This window comes from Rhinopithecus roxellana, chromosome 7, assembly GCF_007565055.1.
Source record: "Rhinopithecus roxellana isolate Shanxi Qingling chromosome 7, ASM756505v1, whole genome shotgun sequence".
Lineage (NCBI taxonomy): Eukaryota > Metazoa > Chordata > Mammalia > Primates > Cercopithecidae > Rhinopithecus > Rhinopithecus roxellana.
Window position 1 is genome coordinate 51,514,106 of NC_044555.1, and position 15,457 is coordinate 51,529,562.

General features: G+C 50.8%; 1 protein-coding gene across 6 annotated transcripts in view; it reads left to right on the forward strand.

Moving 5' to 3' along the window:
• The window catches only part of STARD8 (StAR related lipid transfer domain containing 8), a 40,869-nt gene that overhangs the window by 18,505 nt on the left and 6,907 nt on the right, over positions 1 to 15,457 (forward strand). For 4 of the 6 annotated variants that reach the window (XM_030934702.1, XM_030934706.1, XM_030934705.1 and 1 more), the window contains exons 2-5: positions 7,853 to 7,924; positions 11,867 to 11,948; positions 12,934 to 12,997; positions 13,761 to 15,178. In XM_030934702.1, the coding sequence (XP_030790562.1) occupies positions 7,853 to 7,924; positions 11,867 to 11,948; positions 12,934 to 12,997; positions 13,761 to 15,178 (1,636 nt within the window). The remainder of the gene's footprint in view (positions 1 to 7,852; positions 7,925 to 11,866; positions 11,949 to 12,933; positions 12,998 to 13,760; positions 15,179 to 15,457) is intronic. The other 2 variants (XM_030934703.1, XM_010356435.2) reach the window with 1 other exon arrangement.

Sequence of the window (15,457 nt, forward strand, 5' to 3'; positions counted from 1 at the left end):
GAGTAGCACATGGCTCATTAAAACAACTCTCTCTTTCCTAGGCACCATGACCTTGTCAGAGCACCTGGGACTGGGTTGGGGGCAGGAGGCCCTTGGGGGCAAGAAAACTAATGGAGCAACTGCAACAGAGCAGGTGGCAGCTTTGACGTTCCTTGTCATAGGGAAACCCAGTGCCAGGCAGGAATGTCAGCTGCCTACTTTGGTCCTGCCATACCAAGCTCAAGCCCAGGAGCCCACAGGCTGGGCTGCCTCTGGACCCAAAATCTCCAGCAGCCTCAGTGGGCCTGAGGTCTGGTTTAACCTCAGGGTGCTCGTGATTCTCCCTCATTTACAGCTGCACACAGGAGCTAAGGCCACTGCTTTGCGGAGAGGAGTGGGGAACCACAATTGGGGGTTTCTTGTGTAACTTCCATTTTTAAATAAAATGCCAAACCAGAATTGCCGCCTCTTCCTGGCTGATCCTGCAAGGTGTCCACAATGTGCAAAGGCTAGGGACCGCCACTGAATGTTGCACCCATTCTTCACTTCAGCCCCCAGGACATCCTGGCGGGAGGGTGGGCTGCCCAGAGGGGCCCGAGGCCCCAGATAAGGCAGAGGCCAACCCTCAGGGTCTCATGCTTCAGATCTGGAGTCAACCTTTCTTTGTCTGGGGCTGTCTGGTGCAATGTACGATGTTTAGTAGCATCCCTGGCCTCTACTGAGTAGATGCTAGTAGCATTTACCCCTTAACCCGCACCAGTTGAGATGACCAAAAATGTCTCCAGACATTGCCAAATGTCCCCTGGGGTAAAAATTGTCCCTGGTTGAGAATCCCTGTGGTAGAGACTAGAAATTTTTTCTGGGATGTGCAGTGTTGAGAGAGGGATGTTATATAGAAGGTAGAACCACACACCTGAACTTACCACTGGCCAGCTAAAAGGTTCAGTGACTTGTTTTTCCTGCCACCCTGTCCTAGGGGCCCCTCCTGGGCTGTTTGCTTTAGTGGTGCCTCATTTGTGACAGGGAGGCTCCAGAAGTGTTGCCTGCATGGGCCCAGAACTTGGCATCCAGCTGTAGCCCCAACCGAGACCAAGACTGGCATCTGAACAGGTGCAGCAGGGCCCTGAGTTCTGCCCGGTGACCTAACAAGCCAGAGGCCAGCCAGGGTCCAGCACTGCCAACCTAGGCTGGGTGAAATACAGAGGCCCTTCCTGTGGTGCCCCTCCTGTGAGGTTCGGAATGTGGGATGAGAGCTATTTTGGTCCTGTCTCCTTTCTTCCCTGTGCCTCCCCCTGTAAGAATCAAGTTAGAGTTGTGATTTCAGTGAAGAGCAGCAGGAGCAGAGAGAGGCACCAGTGAACTGGACCACCCCATATATAGGGCATTGCAGACCCCCTTGCATGTCTGCTTCAAGGTCAGGAGGGAAAGTCTTGGTGGCCCTGTAATCCCTGACAGCTCTTAGTACAGGTCCCTCTCCCACTGTCCCCCAGGGAGAGAGGTGGCATAGCCAGTCAGCCACCCGTTGCAGCACTGCCAACCTAGAGGGTAGATTTGTGCAAATTCAAATGAAACAGCGCCCCTGAGGGATACAGCCCTGTGCCAGGGCTCAAGGCTTGGTGGGCAAGCTTATTTTGGCCTGGGTCCCTTAGTATTTGCTTAAGGGAGGGTATAAGGAGCTGCTCAGAGCAGTTGGGGCCACATGCTGAGGATGGTAGCTTCTGAGATACAAGCCCTCTGCCAAAAGGCCAGCACCTTCTCCTTGAGAGAGGTCCCTCTCTAGGGTTGGAGAGCAGGCAAAGGAAATGCGCCTTATAGCAACCAAAGGAAATGGGCCTTGTAGCAACCAAAAGAAATGATCTGAGGAGCGGTTTGCCAGGTCCTAGCATTTCTGAGCATCAGTAGCAGGGCCTGCAGTGGTAGGCGACCCCCCTGCCTGCCTCCTAGCCCTGCCTTGAGGGACCCGCCTCACAGAGCCTGCCTTGGGAACTGGGGTTGTCACATAGATAGTGGCATCCCAGGTCTTTCTCCACCACTCAGGACACTGACTTTTCCTCCTGCACTCAGTGAAGGTGGGAGAGACCAACATGGAGACCAGATCCTGTTTTGGAGGCCCCTATCCTCTGGTAAGGGCCATGGAGGCGATGCTTTTCCAAACAGGAAGCTAAGTCAGGTAAAGGAGGCCACCGGATGTTTAAAGTCACCTTAGGGAGCAGGTCAGCTAACTGAATGACCTTCACAAACACCCACTGCCTGCCTTCCCTCAGTCATCATAGGCATTCACATTGATGCTGGTCACTCTCTCCTGTTCCTGCACTCAGGTCTAGAGAGAACGTGGGCCTGTGAGTAGAACAGGCCTGTGACTCGTCTCTGGGTAGAATTTTCCAGGGACCTATACCTGTGGCTTTCTAGCAGGCCTTTTCTGTTTAGGGTGGTGGTCTTTATCATGGGCTGTACTTTAGAAGCACCGGGAGAGCTCTCAAAAATAAACAAACAAAAATAAGCCCTATCCCCAGAGAGTTTAATTTAACTAGTCATGGGTGGGGCCCATTAGTAAAAGCTCCCCAGGAGATTTTAACGTGCAGCCAGATTTGAGAGGTGAGGGAGGAATGGGACGGGACACCCAACAGCTCCAGCAGTAATAAAGGATGCTTTCATCTATGTCCCTGTGACATCCATCCATTGCTTGTCTTGAGCCTGTATCTTCCTGCCTGGTCTCCATGCCTGATATTGTCTTTATGTTTAGGCATGAGTAGGCTGAACCCAGGGCCAGGGCAGCTGTCTTATAACCCACTGAGTGACCAGAAGGTACAAGGACTGGGGTTGCCTAGTAGTGGTGTGAAGAGGGGATACCCAGCCCGAGAGTGGGGTTGGTGACACTGGCTGGCTGAGGCCTTACTTCCTGTAGTCTAGATTAGATGCCTGTTGCCTTCTCTCTTCCTCCTGGCTCTTTTCTCTCACCTCTTTGCAACTGGTACACAATCTGAACTGTGTCTTAAAGACTAGATGGGTACAAAGTTCAGCTCATCTTAATAAAAATAGCCTTCGTTAATGAGAACTTTTATATAGCCACTTTCAAAACCAGCAAAAGCCTGATCAAATCTGTAAGGTAACCACAGTGGTAGACAGGAAAGTCGTTAGTCCCCACTGTATAAATTTGGAAACCAAAGCTTAGAGAATGACACGAGTTGTCTCAGATGACTTAGTGGCAAGCATGGAAGCTGGCTTGATTGGAAAAAAGCTCTTTTTCCAACTTAGTGATCATCTGTGGGCATTACTGCATCTCCCAGTGAGAAATGTTGCTGCCTCTTTCCTGGGTGCATAAGCCCTACGCTTGAGTGTTTCTCAAGACCAGAAGGTCTGCTTTTTTCCTGGTTGCATCCTTCTCAGCATAGAAAACTGCTCTGTGCTGTCTCTGGGACGTGGCCTGTATAAATGTAGGTGCGGATACCATCATTGGCCTCGGAAAGCATGTGCTGCTGCTCAGCCTTTCCTACTTTGACGCTCCCTCCAGGAGACCTTTGGGTTTGGCTCTGAGGCCTGATTGGACTCTGGAGCTTTGTAGTGTGCCCTCTCCCCTGACTCTCCCAGCCTGGATCATCTGGGCCCCTCCCCCAGGGAGAGTCTGGGCTTAAGTCTCAGTGGAATCCAGTTTGTGCCAGCTGACTGCTGTTACTGACCTATCCTGGCACATCACCTAAGCTTTGGCCAGAGCATACACCGCCTGCAGAATATAGCCTTTAGAACTGCTGGCAGCCATGCCTTGGAATCTGCACATCTGGATATAGAGGTAAGGCAAGGGACCACAGACATTCCTACCTCACCTCAGCCTGCCTGTTGTCACTCTGCCCGCCAGATACATAAGCCAGTCCTCAGTCTGGGCCACCTGGCTTCAGCCCCAGGTGAATTGAGTCTACTGGGGGTGGAGGTGGGGTCGCTCCTGGCCTCAGCCTGGGCAGGCTGAGACGAGTGGGAGGGACAAGGCAGAGCACCGCAGTTCAGCCCTTAATCATCAAGACATATGTCCCTGACTGATCCATCTGAGAGGGAGCCTCGGGGCCTCCCAGCCCTCCATGAGATGGTGTATTGTGGGGAGCCAATGTCCCTGACATCCTGTTTGGTAATAACCCATTACATTCTCTAGATTCCTGTTAAGGAGAGGTGGTGGGGAATTCAGTCTGTAGCCCTACTCCAAACTTCTTTGCTCCTTTGTCTTTGGAGCAATTGCAACCTCTTTGAAACTTCTGCCTCCTTACCTCACTTCCCCCAGCCATTTGGCCTCAATTCTGACAGTGGTCTGGACAAAGCCATTGTCCAGACCCACAAGGGAATGCAGTAGCTGGGCTTCTTTCTCTAATTTCCTCTTTTTCTGTGGGACCCTTCAGAGTCAGAGTTGGGGTGGAACACATTTGTTGAGTGCTTGGTATTATGTGCCAGGGGCTTTTGCTTTCTCCAGTCTTTTATTTAATGCTGTCAGTAGCTATAAGATGTGGATGCTGGCTGGGTGTGGTGGCTCACACCTGTAATCCTAGCACTTTGGGAGGCTGAGACAGGGAGACAGGAGGATCACTGCAGGCCATGGAGACCATGGGCAATATAGTGAGACCCCATCTCTACAAAAAATAAAAAGAAAACTAGCCGGGTGTGTTGTGGTGGCTGCTATTGTAGTCCTAGCTACTCAGGAAGCTGAGATGGGAGGATCACACAAACCCAGGAGTTTGAGCTTGCAGTGAGCCGTGATAGGACCACTGCACTCCAGCTTGGGTGACAGAGTGAGACCCTGTCTCAAAAAGAAAAAAAAAACCCCAAAACATGAAAAATAAATAAAATAAAAATTGAAAAAAGATGTGGATGCCGTGGCTCCTGTTTTACAGAGGAGGAAATGGAAACCTGGAGAGGTTATACAACTTGCCCAAAGTCAAAGAGCTGGTGACTGACAGCATCAGGATTTGAACCCTGGGTTGTGACTCCACTAGACCGGAAGGAGCAGGAAAACAGCCTGGGGGGCTGGGGTTGGTTCCTTTGAGTCTGAGCTCCTTGCTTGGCTGGCATGAGGGCAGGTGGCATAATGCAATGGCCAAGAGCGCGGAACGTGGAGTGAAAAGATCAGGGTTATAGTCTCACCTGTGATACTTTACCCTGTATGACCTTGGAAAAGTGTCTTGGACCTCAGTAGGTTTTATACTGTAACTTTTTAAAAAATACCAATGTGGAGAGTCCTACCACAGATCAGTTAAGCCAGCCTGCTGGGGAAGGGGCCCTGGGCACTGGTATTTTTAAAAATAACACTTCCTAGCTGATTCTTATGTGCATCCAGGGGTGAGAGTCACTGAGCAATGTGATTTAGACCAAGACTTTTCAAACTTTAATGTGTTTGCCTGAGGGTCTTCTTAAATATAGTGGTTCTGGGTGTGGGGCTTGGGATTCTGCATTTCTAACAAGCTCCCCTGTGATGTTGATGCTGCTAGTCTGGGACTACACTTTGAGTAGCAACGGGCTACAGGGCTCTAAGTAGTCATGAAAGAACTTGGCATTGGCCTGAGTGAGATGGTCCTCTTCTGCCAACCCCCAGCTAGGGCCAGTGCCTAGCATCAGGGGAGGGAGGTGCCTCTCCTATCCTCTCCATTAGCCATGAGTAACTGAGGGCTGCAGTGGGATTTTAAGGGTGTGTTCCTGGCATGCAGGCCTACCCTAGAGATTTGCTCCCTTTCCTGGGGTAGCCATACTTGTGACCCTTTAGGGGCCACTCTCTGCTCCTGTGCCTGCCTCTCTGGAAGTCCTAACCTGGTCCATCTTCTGGCACCTCCCTTTTGTCCTCATAACAGGAAAGCAGAGCTGGCTGCCAGGATGGGTGCTGAGATGGGGAAAGGGTCTCATCGCAGGGGCATGACAGGAACAGGGACAGGGAGGTGGCTGTGGCAGCCAGCTCAGCTGTCCTAGTAGCAGAACCATGTTCCTCAAAGGCTCCCTGGGCAGCTGTGCAGTCCCTTTGGACTGGTCTTAGATCACCTAGACTACCACTGGCCTGGAGCACAGGATCCTTTTTCAGGCTTGCATTGCCCCCTGCCAGACAGGTGGAGGTACTGCTAGCAGGGCTGTGTCAGACACTTTTCAGGGACCCCTCAGAGGTCCTGGTGATTCCTAGATCTCTATTTTAGGTTAGGAAGTTGTAGTAACATAAAACACACACACACACACACACACACACACACACACACACACACACACGGAGAGAAAGAGACGAGAGAGAGAGAGAGAGAGAGAGAGGCGGGTGCATGCACAGACTGAGGTGCCTGTGGGTATATACAGGTGCACAGTCCCACAGTGATCTTCATGAGTCGTGGACATGAGCAGATTTGGCTACAGCTACGTGTAGAGACAGATACTGTGGTGGACACTGACCTGTTGCATGCACTCACAGAAATGCACAGATGTTCATCCTTGCCCTTACCCCCATTTGCCCCCAAAACCTGCAGGGGCTCCAGGGGCTGCAGAGCCCTCTCTTCTTTCCCTCAAATCCTCATCAGTATGTGACCCTTGAGGAGCCCATTACTTTTTTTGACTGACTTCTAACTTCCCCCACTCTTCCCTCCACTGTCTACTCACCTAGCATCTCTGAAATACTGTTTTGTCCTTCATCTTATCTGTCCCAGCCACTAGGATTTCATCCTGGGTTTCCTTGTGAGTGAGCACTGGGAAGAGAGAGCTCTTCCTGTCTTGGAAAAACCTCACCAGCCTCCTTAGAGTCCTCTGGTCAGGGGGGCCAGGTGAGACTGTGGCCACAGGTGCTGAGGAAGTGGAGGACGTGTTGAGGGCAGGACTCTGTGGCCAGATCAGCTCTGCTAAAGCCAGCTGGCTTCCCCCACCATCCCTGCGATGCCAGGTCCCATGGTCCCAGCCCCACTCATCTTGGCATTACCTGGGTGGAAAGCAAATAACCGCCCGGGCAGGCGCAGGGCTTTGCTGCTGGTATTTGGCCTACTCTGACTAGAAGTGCCTCCTCTGTGGCTTCAGTCCAGCTGCACATCTCCGCTGGCGCTGGCAGGGGTGCCCAGCTCTGTGCCAGAACTCCCAGAGCAGAGGTGACAGGCTGACCTAGCCATGGTCCCCCAAGGCCCCAACAGGCCAGTACTGTGTCTTCATGACACTCAGCACTGCACTATGACACAAATAGGCCAAGAGAGCTAGGGCAGTACTGGGAAGCTCCCTGAGGAGGGAGGACTGGAATGAGCATGGGGATGCTGCTGTCAGACTCAGCTGAGATTCCAACCCTGGCACTGCTGCTTTGTCCACTGTGAGACCGTAGGCTGAGCCTGTTTGTATGTCTGTAAAATGGGGATAGCAAAGCCATCACCGGTTATTGTGTGTGTGAAATGAGATTTGGCTGTCAAAGTGCTGAAGAATGTTACATGTGATGATGAGAAAGAGAAAGATAGGAATGGTTGAGCATTCCTATTTCCTGCCTGGACTAGGCTGGTCTACCCAGGGCCTTGGAAGGGGGTAGGTCCCTCAGAAAGGCTCGGGGGTGGACACAGCTGTGGCTTCTTATCCCAGCAGGACTCCTTGACCCCAGATGATCCTGGTTCCTGGGCAGGGGGTGGGAATGTGGGAGGGGTTTGGAAGAGGCAGGGAATGAGACTCAAGAAAGCCAGGGCCAGGATGCCCAGACAGTAGGGTTTGGGGAGCAGAGGTCCTCCTGGCTGGCTATGACTTGGAGCAAATGTGCTAGGACCTCTGGCCTTCTCTTGCCATTTCTGGATCACCAGAATGAGATAACCCTGCCTGCTGGGGTTGAGCAGCATACACCTAGGGCCCTGGCGTCAGCACCCTCCTAACCCCATTTCTTTGCCTGTTTCTTTCCCTTGTTCTGTTTTAGAAGCCGAGGCCAAAAGAGCATGTGAGTGGCTTCAAGCAACAGGATTCCCTCAGTATGTGCAGCTTTTTGAAGGTAAGGCCACTCAATTGTTTACCCTCCCCCGTTACATACTTCCCCTAGCCCTCAGTTTTTTGTCTGTTAAATGGGGCAAGTCAGATTCTCTCTCCAGCTATACACAAGCAGTGTCTCCTGGCCCTGCTCCGATTTTTTTCAGGGACTTTGCTCCTGCAGTTGCACCTTTCTCTCCCGCATCATCTCTGTGAGATTGCTCTCACAACTGCCACAAACTCTGCTGTTGCCCATGCCTTTAAAGTACCTTGTCTTTCTACTTATGGCTGGCCAATTTTCCCAGCACCATTTATTAAATAGGGAATCCTTTCCCCATTTCTTGTTTCTTTCAGGTTTGTTAAAGATCAGATGGCTGTAGATGTGTGGTATTATTTCTGAGGACTCTGTTCTGTTCCATTGGTCTATAGCTCTGTTTTGGTACCAGTACCATGCTGTTTTGGTTACTGTAGCCTTGTAGTATAGTTTGAAGTCAGGTAGCGTGACGCCTCCAGCTTTGTCCTTTTGACTTAGGATTGTCTTGGCAATGCGGGCTCTGTTTTGGTTCCATATGAACTTTAAAGCAGTTTTTTCCAATTCTGTGAAGAAACTCATTGGTAGCTTGATGGGGATGGCATTGAATCTATAAATAACCTTGCGGTTATACGAAGATTAATTCAAGATGGATTAGAGACTTAAATGTTAGACCTAATACCATAAAAACCCTAGAAGAAAATCTAGGTAGTACCATTCAGGACATAGGCATGGGCAAGGACTTCATGTCTAAAACACCAAAAGCAACGGCAGTAAAAGCCAAAATTGACAAATGGGATCTAATTAAACTAAAGAGCTTCTGCACAGCAAAAGAAACTACCATCAGAGTGAACAGACAACCTACAGAATGGGAGAAAATTTTTGCAATCTACTCATCTGACAAAGGGCTAATATCCAGAATCTACAAAGAACTCAAACAAATATACAAGAAGAAAACAAACAACCCCATCAAAAAGTGGGGAAAGGATATGAACAGACATTTCTCAAAAGAAGACATTCATACAGCCAACAGACACATGAAAAAATGCTCATCATCACTTGCCATCAGAGAAATGCAAATCAAAACCACAATGAGATACCATCTCACACCAGTTAGAATGGCAATCATTAAAAAATCAGGAAACAACAGGTGTTGGAGAGGATGTGGAGAAATAGGAACACTTTTACACTGTTGGTGGGATTGTAAACTAGTTCAACCATTATGGAAAACCTCAGTATGGCAATTCCTCAAGGATCTAGAACTAGATGTACCATATGACCCAGCCATCCCACTACTGGGTATATACCCAAAGCATTATAAATTATTCTACTACAAAGACACATGCACACGTATGTTTATTGCAGCACTATTCACAATAGCAAAGACTTGGAATCAACCCAAATGTCCATCTGTGACAGATTGGATTAAGAAAATGTGGCACATATACACCATGGAATACTATGCAGCCATAAAAAGGGATGAGTTTGCGTCCTTTGTAGGGACATGGATGCAGCTGGAAACCATCATTCTTAGCAAACTATCACAAGAACAGAAAACCAAACACCGCATGTTCTCACTCATAGGTGGGAACTGAACAATGAGATCACTTGGACTCGGGAAGGGGAACATCACACACTGGGGCCTATCATGGGGAGGGGGGAGGGGGGAGGGATTGCATTGGGGAGTTATACATGATATAAATGATGAATTGATGGGTGCTGACGAGTTGATGGGTGCAGCACACCAACATGGCACAAATATACATATGTAACAAACCTGCACGTTATGCACATGTACCCTAGAACTTAAAGTATAATAAAAATAAATAAATAAATAAATAAAAAGTAAAGTACCTTGTCTTGACCAGGGTCACCACATGGTACCAATCCTGAGGATACCATGTGGGTACACACGGTGTGAAGAATGCTGCCTGGAGTTGTACACCCTAGTGGCCCAGGCTTGGCCTCACTTGCGCCACAGTGGTGGCGTCATTTCTGTTTTCCTTCATTTCTCTTTTGTGTTTTTCTAGAGTTCTTCACATTTGCTGTTTCCTTTCCCCTTTTCTTCCCACACCCCTACTGCACCCTGGCTTCACATCCACCTCGCCTGGTCAACTTGCCTGGGCAGTTCACCAGTGACCTCCATGTGGTCACACTCAGCGGTCACTTCCCAGTCCTCATCTTGCTCCATTTCTCAGCAGCGTTCAGTGCCACTGGCCACTTCTTCCTTTGGCTTCTGGAACACCCCACTCTCCTGGCTGCCTTTCTGGCTGGGTTCTGTCTCCTTAGCTGACTCTGCTTCCTCTAACTCATATCTAAAGGTTAGGATATCCCAGGGCTCGGTCCAGGGCCCTCTTCTCTCTCAACATTTCTTTCTCATGAGATCTTTCTCTAAGTACCATCCATATTCTGATGACTTCCAAATGTCCAGACCTCATCCCCAAGCTCCAGATTCATATATTCACAGCTTCCAATTCAATCTCTCTACTCTGATGTCTGATGGGTGTCTCGGATTAAACAGGTCTAAAACCAACTCCTGATGGTACCACCATTTACTCACTTACTCAAGCCCCATACCTAGGAGTCATCCTTAATTTAATTCCTCCTTGTTCCCATCTTCTGTATTTAACCCTTCAGCAAGACCTTTTTCCCTCCAGAACATATCTTGAATCAATCCACTTCTTACTACCTCCACTGCCACAGCCTGGTGTGACCCAGTGTCACGGCTCACCTGGGCTAGTACAGCAGCTTCCTGTGCTCTTGCACTCTCATTTCTACACTGCAGCTGGAGGGCTCTTGTTGGCCGTAGGTCTGACTGTCAGGCCTGCTCCAAGCCCTCCGATGGCCTCCCAGCACACTCAGAATGAAATACACACAGACGCTCTGTTCTGGCCTGTCAGACTGCATTCTCCAACCTCCATTGATTACTCTTACCTTTGTTCACAGGGCTCCTCTCTACACTTGCTCACACCAAGCTTTTTCCCTCTTCAGAGCCTTGATGCTGATGTTCCTCCTGCCTGGAACTCTCGTTGCAGTTTCCTTGCACAGCTGGCTGCTTCTCATCTTTCAGGACTCAGCTCAGATGTCACTGCTTCAGAAAGCTCTCTGCTGACCACCTCTCTACAAGCAGCCGCCACCCCTACCGGCCTCCCTTTACACTATCATGCTGGCTGATGTCTTCTATGACATTTGTAACTGCACCATCTTGGTTTTAAGTATCGTTGCTTATCTGTTTCCTTTAAGAGCGTAAACTCCATGAAGGCAGGAACCATTTTTGTTGTGTTCACTGTTGTATGCTGTATGGTTTGCTCAAGTGCCTAGCACAAAGTAGATGCTCAATTGGATACTCATTAGTTGAATGCGTAAAGGAACAAATGGGCTTGCTTCACCAGTAAGGTAGAGAGCTGTGAGACTTCTCAGATTCTCTCTTCCATTCCCCCAACTCCTTTCTTTCCCCTCTCCCCTCCCTAAGTCCCAGGGAGTGGGCTCCTACTGCTCTGGGACACAGGGGGATGCAAGGTATTGTTTGGCTACTGTGCTGTCCTGTCCCTTCTGTCCTTGCTCCTGCCCTACTCCCCCAGGTTCACCTTGGGCCAAGGAGAAGTTTCCCTGCCTGAGCAGCCCAGGATTCAAAGGGGAATGGGGGAACCCATATTGGGCTCTTGGCAGTCACCTGGGGTCTTGGGCCTGCTATCTCCCATAGACCTGCCTCACTGACAGAATTCTTGGGTCCAGCTCAGCCCTCTAGGCCTCTCCCAGACCTTTCCCCTGAACTCCCTGGGCACCCTCCTTTATTCCTGATGTTTTTCCCTTCTGCTTTGCCTCTTGTCTTCCTGCTCCCCCTCCTTCCTGGCCGTTCCCCTCCAGCTCAAGGGCTGCTGAGGCTGAGTTTGTGATATACCACTGGACTCATCTTTGCTTCTCTCTGCCATACAGAAGGTTCGTTTCCCCTGGATATTGGCTCTGTGAAGAAAAACCACGGTTTTCTGGACGAGGACTCTTTGGGGGCCCTGTGTAGGTAGGTGGGCTGAGGGTCAGGCCCGGGAAACCAAAGGCCCGGCTTGAAGCTTCCTCATGGGAAAAAACATCCCTTGTACCCTCTAACAGAGGAGGAGCCCAGCTTACTAACAAAGCTTATCTTCTGCGGTCACATTGCTCATTCTGTTCTTTGTGTTTGTGACACCCTCAACCACCCAGTCACTCTAGCTAGAAAGCCAAGATCTGGCCTTATTTCTTTTCTCCTAAAGTTATAGCCTCCAAATATTCCTCTGCTTCAGTCCCTCTCTACTTAAAAGAGCTTGGCCCTTGTTTGAGGCCAAACCATGGCTTCTCCTTGTATCGATCACAAGGCTTCAGCCTAACTGGCTTTAGTCTTGATAACCCATCTCTCCCTTCCCCTCTCCGTCTTCCCTCACCCCACTCCCAGATCCATCTAGATCCACCAGCCTCAGCATTGTAACGGCTCCAAATGGTTGTTCTTTCTGCTTAAAATTTGTCACTGCCTAAGGATAAAAATGCAGACTTTTTAGCATACAATCCAAAGCCCTTTGCCAGCTGGTTCATTAGCCTTAGCCCCACTGGTCTCATGCCCACTGATCTGTTTGCTGACTGTATACCTACAGTGTCCTGTGTAAGCTTGGGTAAGAGTCCCTGTTTCTCTCACTCTCAAAATCCCATTTGCGTCCTCCAGGACACCTTCTCTGACTGCATCCCTTCTTCATGGAAGTTACTTGTCTCTCACTGTGTTTGTCTGCTGTGCCTTCTGTCTGCTCTGTCTTGGAACATGTCCCATTTCTGTAGGGTTTATTTCCACTCTCTGTAAGCTCCTGGAGGGCAGAGACCATAATCTTGCCAGCATTGTCTCTGGTTCTTAAAACTTAGGAATATTGGAGTTTGCGAGAAGTTTTGATGGCTTGGGCATGTGAAGTGGTGGGTGCATCTTGGTAGGCTCTGCCAGGCTTTGGGGATGTCCACCTTGGGTGGACACTTCCACTTTATTACAGGAGGCTGATGACCTTGAACAATTGTGCCTCGATGAAACTGGAGGTTCATTTTCAAAGCAAGCAGGTGAGTCATGGCAAAGAACGGGTCTGTGGTCTTGTGGCGCCATAAGGAAACCCAGGGCATACGTAAACCATTTGTAAAACTAGCTGTAGTATCCCAGGAGTCTGAGATGTCCAGAGCAGTACCTTTCCCCAGCTAGGGGTAGAGATGGAGGAGATCTATGACCCCATTCTTTCTGGGAACTCACTTTCTTGCTTTTTTTTTCTGGGGCTTTCTATACCAGAGGCCTGTAGTCAGGTGGGGCAGCCAAGTTACCAAAGCCCTGGGCTGTGAGACAGGAGGCCCATGGGGCCTGGTCTCAGCTCTGCCTGATTGCTGAGGGACCTCAGGGACACCTCTTCCCTTCTGGGCCTCAGTTTCCCCATTTTGCAAAGAAGGAGATGAACTAGAAAATCTCAAATTCCGTCCACCTCTGTTGTGATTCTGATCTAAGACTACAGCCCAGAGCTTGGGAAGGTCTGTCACTGACTTAATGTATGTCATTGACCTTGGGCAAGTGGCTTCTGGTTTGTGGGTTTGTTCCCTATCTGTAAAATTGGAAGGGGGGTTAGATTAGTTACTTGACCATTACCATTACCATACATCTGGGCTCTGTCTATGACTCCTGGCTTCCTCTGGCACTCCCAGAGCTAGCTCTACCCACCTAGGCCATGTTCTCAGCCAGAAAGCAGGGCCCTTCATCTCAGAGTCCCCCAAGAGTTTGGAAGCAGAGAGTGGAGTACAAGCAAGGACTTGTAGCCTGGACTTCTCTGATCTGACCCTGCAGTGCCTTTCCCAGAATGAAGACTCAGAAGAGGAAGAGCAGTGTACCATCAGTAGCCACTGGGCCTTCCAGCAGGAAAGTAAGTGCTGGTCTCCTATGGGGTCCTCTGATCTGCTGGCCCCACCGAGCCCTGGCCTGCCAGTGACCTCAAGCTGTGAGAGCGTCCTCACCGAGCTTAGTGCCACCTCTCTGCCAGTCATCACCGTGAGCCTACCACCCGAGCCAGCAGACTTGCCCTTGCCAGGCTGTGCCCCCAGCTTGAGTGACCGGCCCTTCCTCAGCCCCACCCAGGGCCAGGAGTGTCCCCAGGACAAAGCCAAGAAGCGCCATCGTAACCGTAGCTTCCTCAAGCACCTTGACCCTCTGAGGCGGAAGGAAAAGAGTGGTAGCCAGCAAGCAGAGCCCGAACGTAGTCCAGCCGCCTCAGAGAAGGTCTCCAAAGCCTCATCTTTCCGCAGTTGTCGTGGCTTCCTCTCAGCCGGATTTTACAGGGCCAAGAACTGGGCCGCCACCTCAGCCGGTGGCAGTGGTGCCAACACTCGAAAGGCCTGGGAGGCTTGGCCTGTGGCCTTGTTCCGGCATCCTCAGCGGATACACCGGGGTGATTGCCTGGTGCATGTGCCTGGGGACCACAAACCAGGCACATTCCCTCGCTCCCTGTCCATTGAGAGCCTGTGTCCTGAGGACGGACACCGCCTGGCAGACTGGCAGTCAGGTAGGCGGTGGGGCTGTGAGGGGCGCCGGGGCTCCTGTGGCTCAACGGGCAGCCATGCCAGCACGTATGACAACTTACCTGAGCTGTACCCAGCTGAGCCTATAATGGTTGGGGTCAAGGATGAAGATGAAGTTGATGAGGAGAGTGGGGGCAGCTATGCTCACCTAGACGACATCCTCCAGCACGTGTGGGGGCTACAGCAACGAGTAGAGCTGTGGTCTCGGGCCATGTACTCAGACCTGGGGCCTGGAGATGAGGAAGAGGAGGAGGCCACTTCATCAGTACAAATAGCCACAGTTGAGGTCAAATGCCAAGCTGAGGGTCTCAGCCAGATGGAGGTTCTGGCCCACGGAGAGTCCCCAGCCTGGGCCCAGGCTGAAGTCCAGCCAGCAGTCCTGGCTCCAGCTCAGGCTCCAGCTGAGGCTGAGCCACCGGCACAGGAAGAGACTGAGGCCCCGGCCCCAGCCCCAGCCCAGGACAGTGAGCAGGAGGCACATTCAGGCAGGGAACCCACCTTTGCCTCTAGCCTGTCTGTGGAAGAAGGACACTCCATTTCTGATACTGTGGCTTCCTCCAGCGAACTTGACAGTAGTGGGAACTCCATGAATGAGGCTGAGGCTGCGGGGCCCCTGGCTGGACTCCAGGCATCAATGCCCCGTGAACGGCGCGATTCAGGTGTTGGGGCCTCACTTACCAGACCCTGCAGGTGAGAGTTTGGGTTGGGATGGGGCGGACGCAGGGACTCCTGTTCTCTGTCTCTGAAGCTGATTTCTCAGTCATGAGGCCCAGGGCTAAGTGCTTGGGGGCTGCATTATCCCCTCACAGCCAGCTCAGGAGAATAGAGTACAGGAGTTGGGAATCCAGAAAGTTAGGTCCAGAACCTGCCTCTGCTGTGGCCTTGAGGAAATGATGCTCTCCTCATTGGACCTCAGTTTCCTCATCTGTAAAGTGAGGGAGGATGCTAGAGGAGATGGTCTCTGGTCCC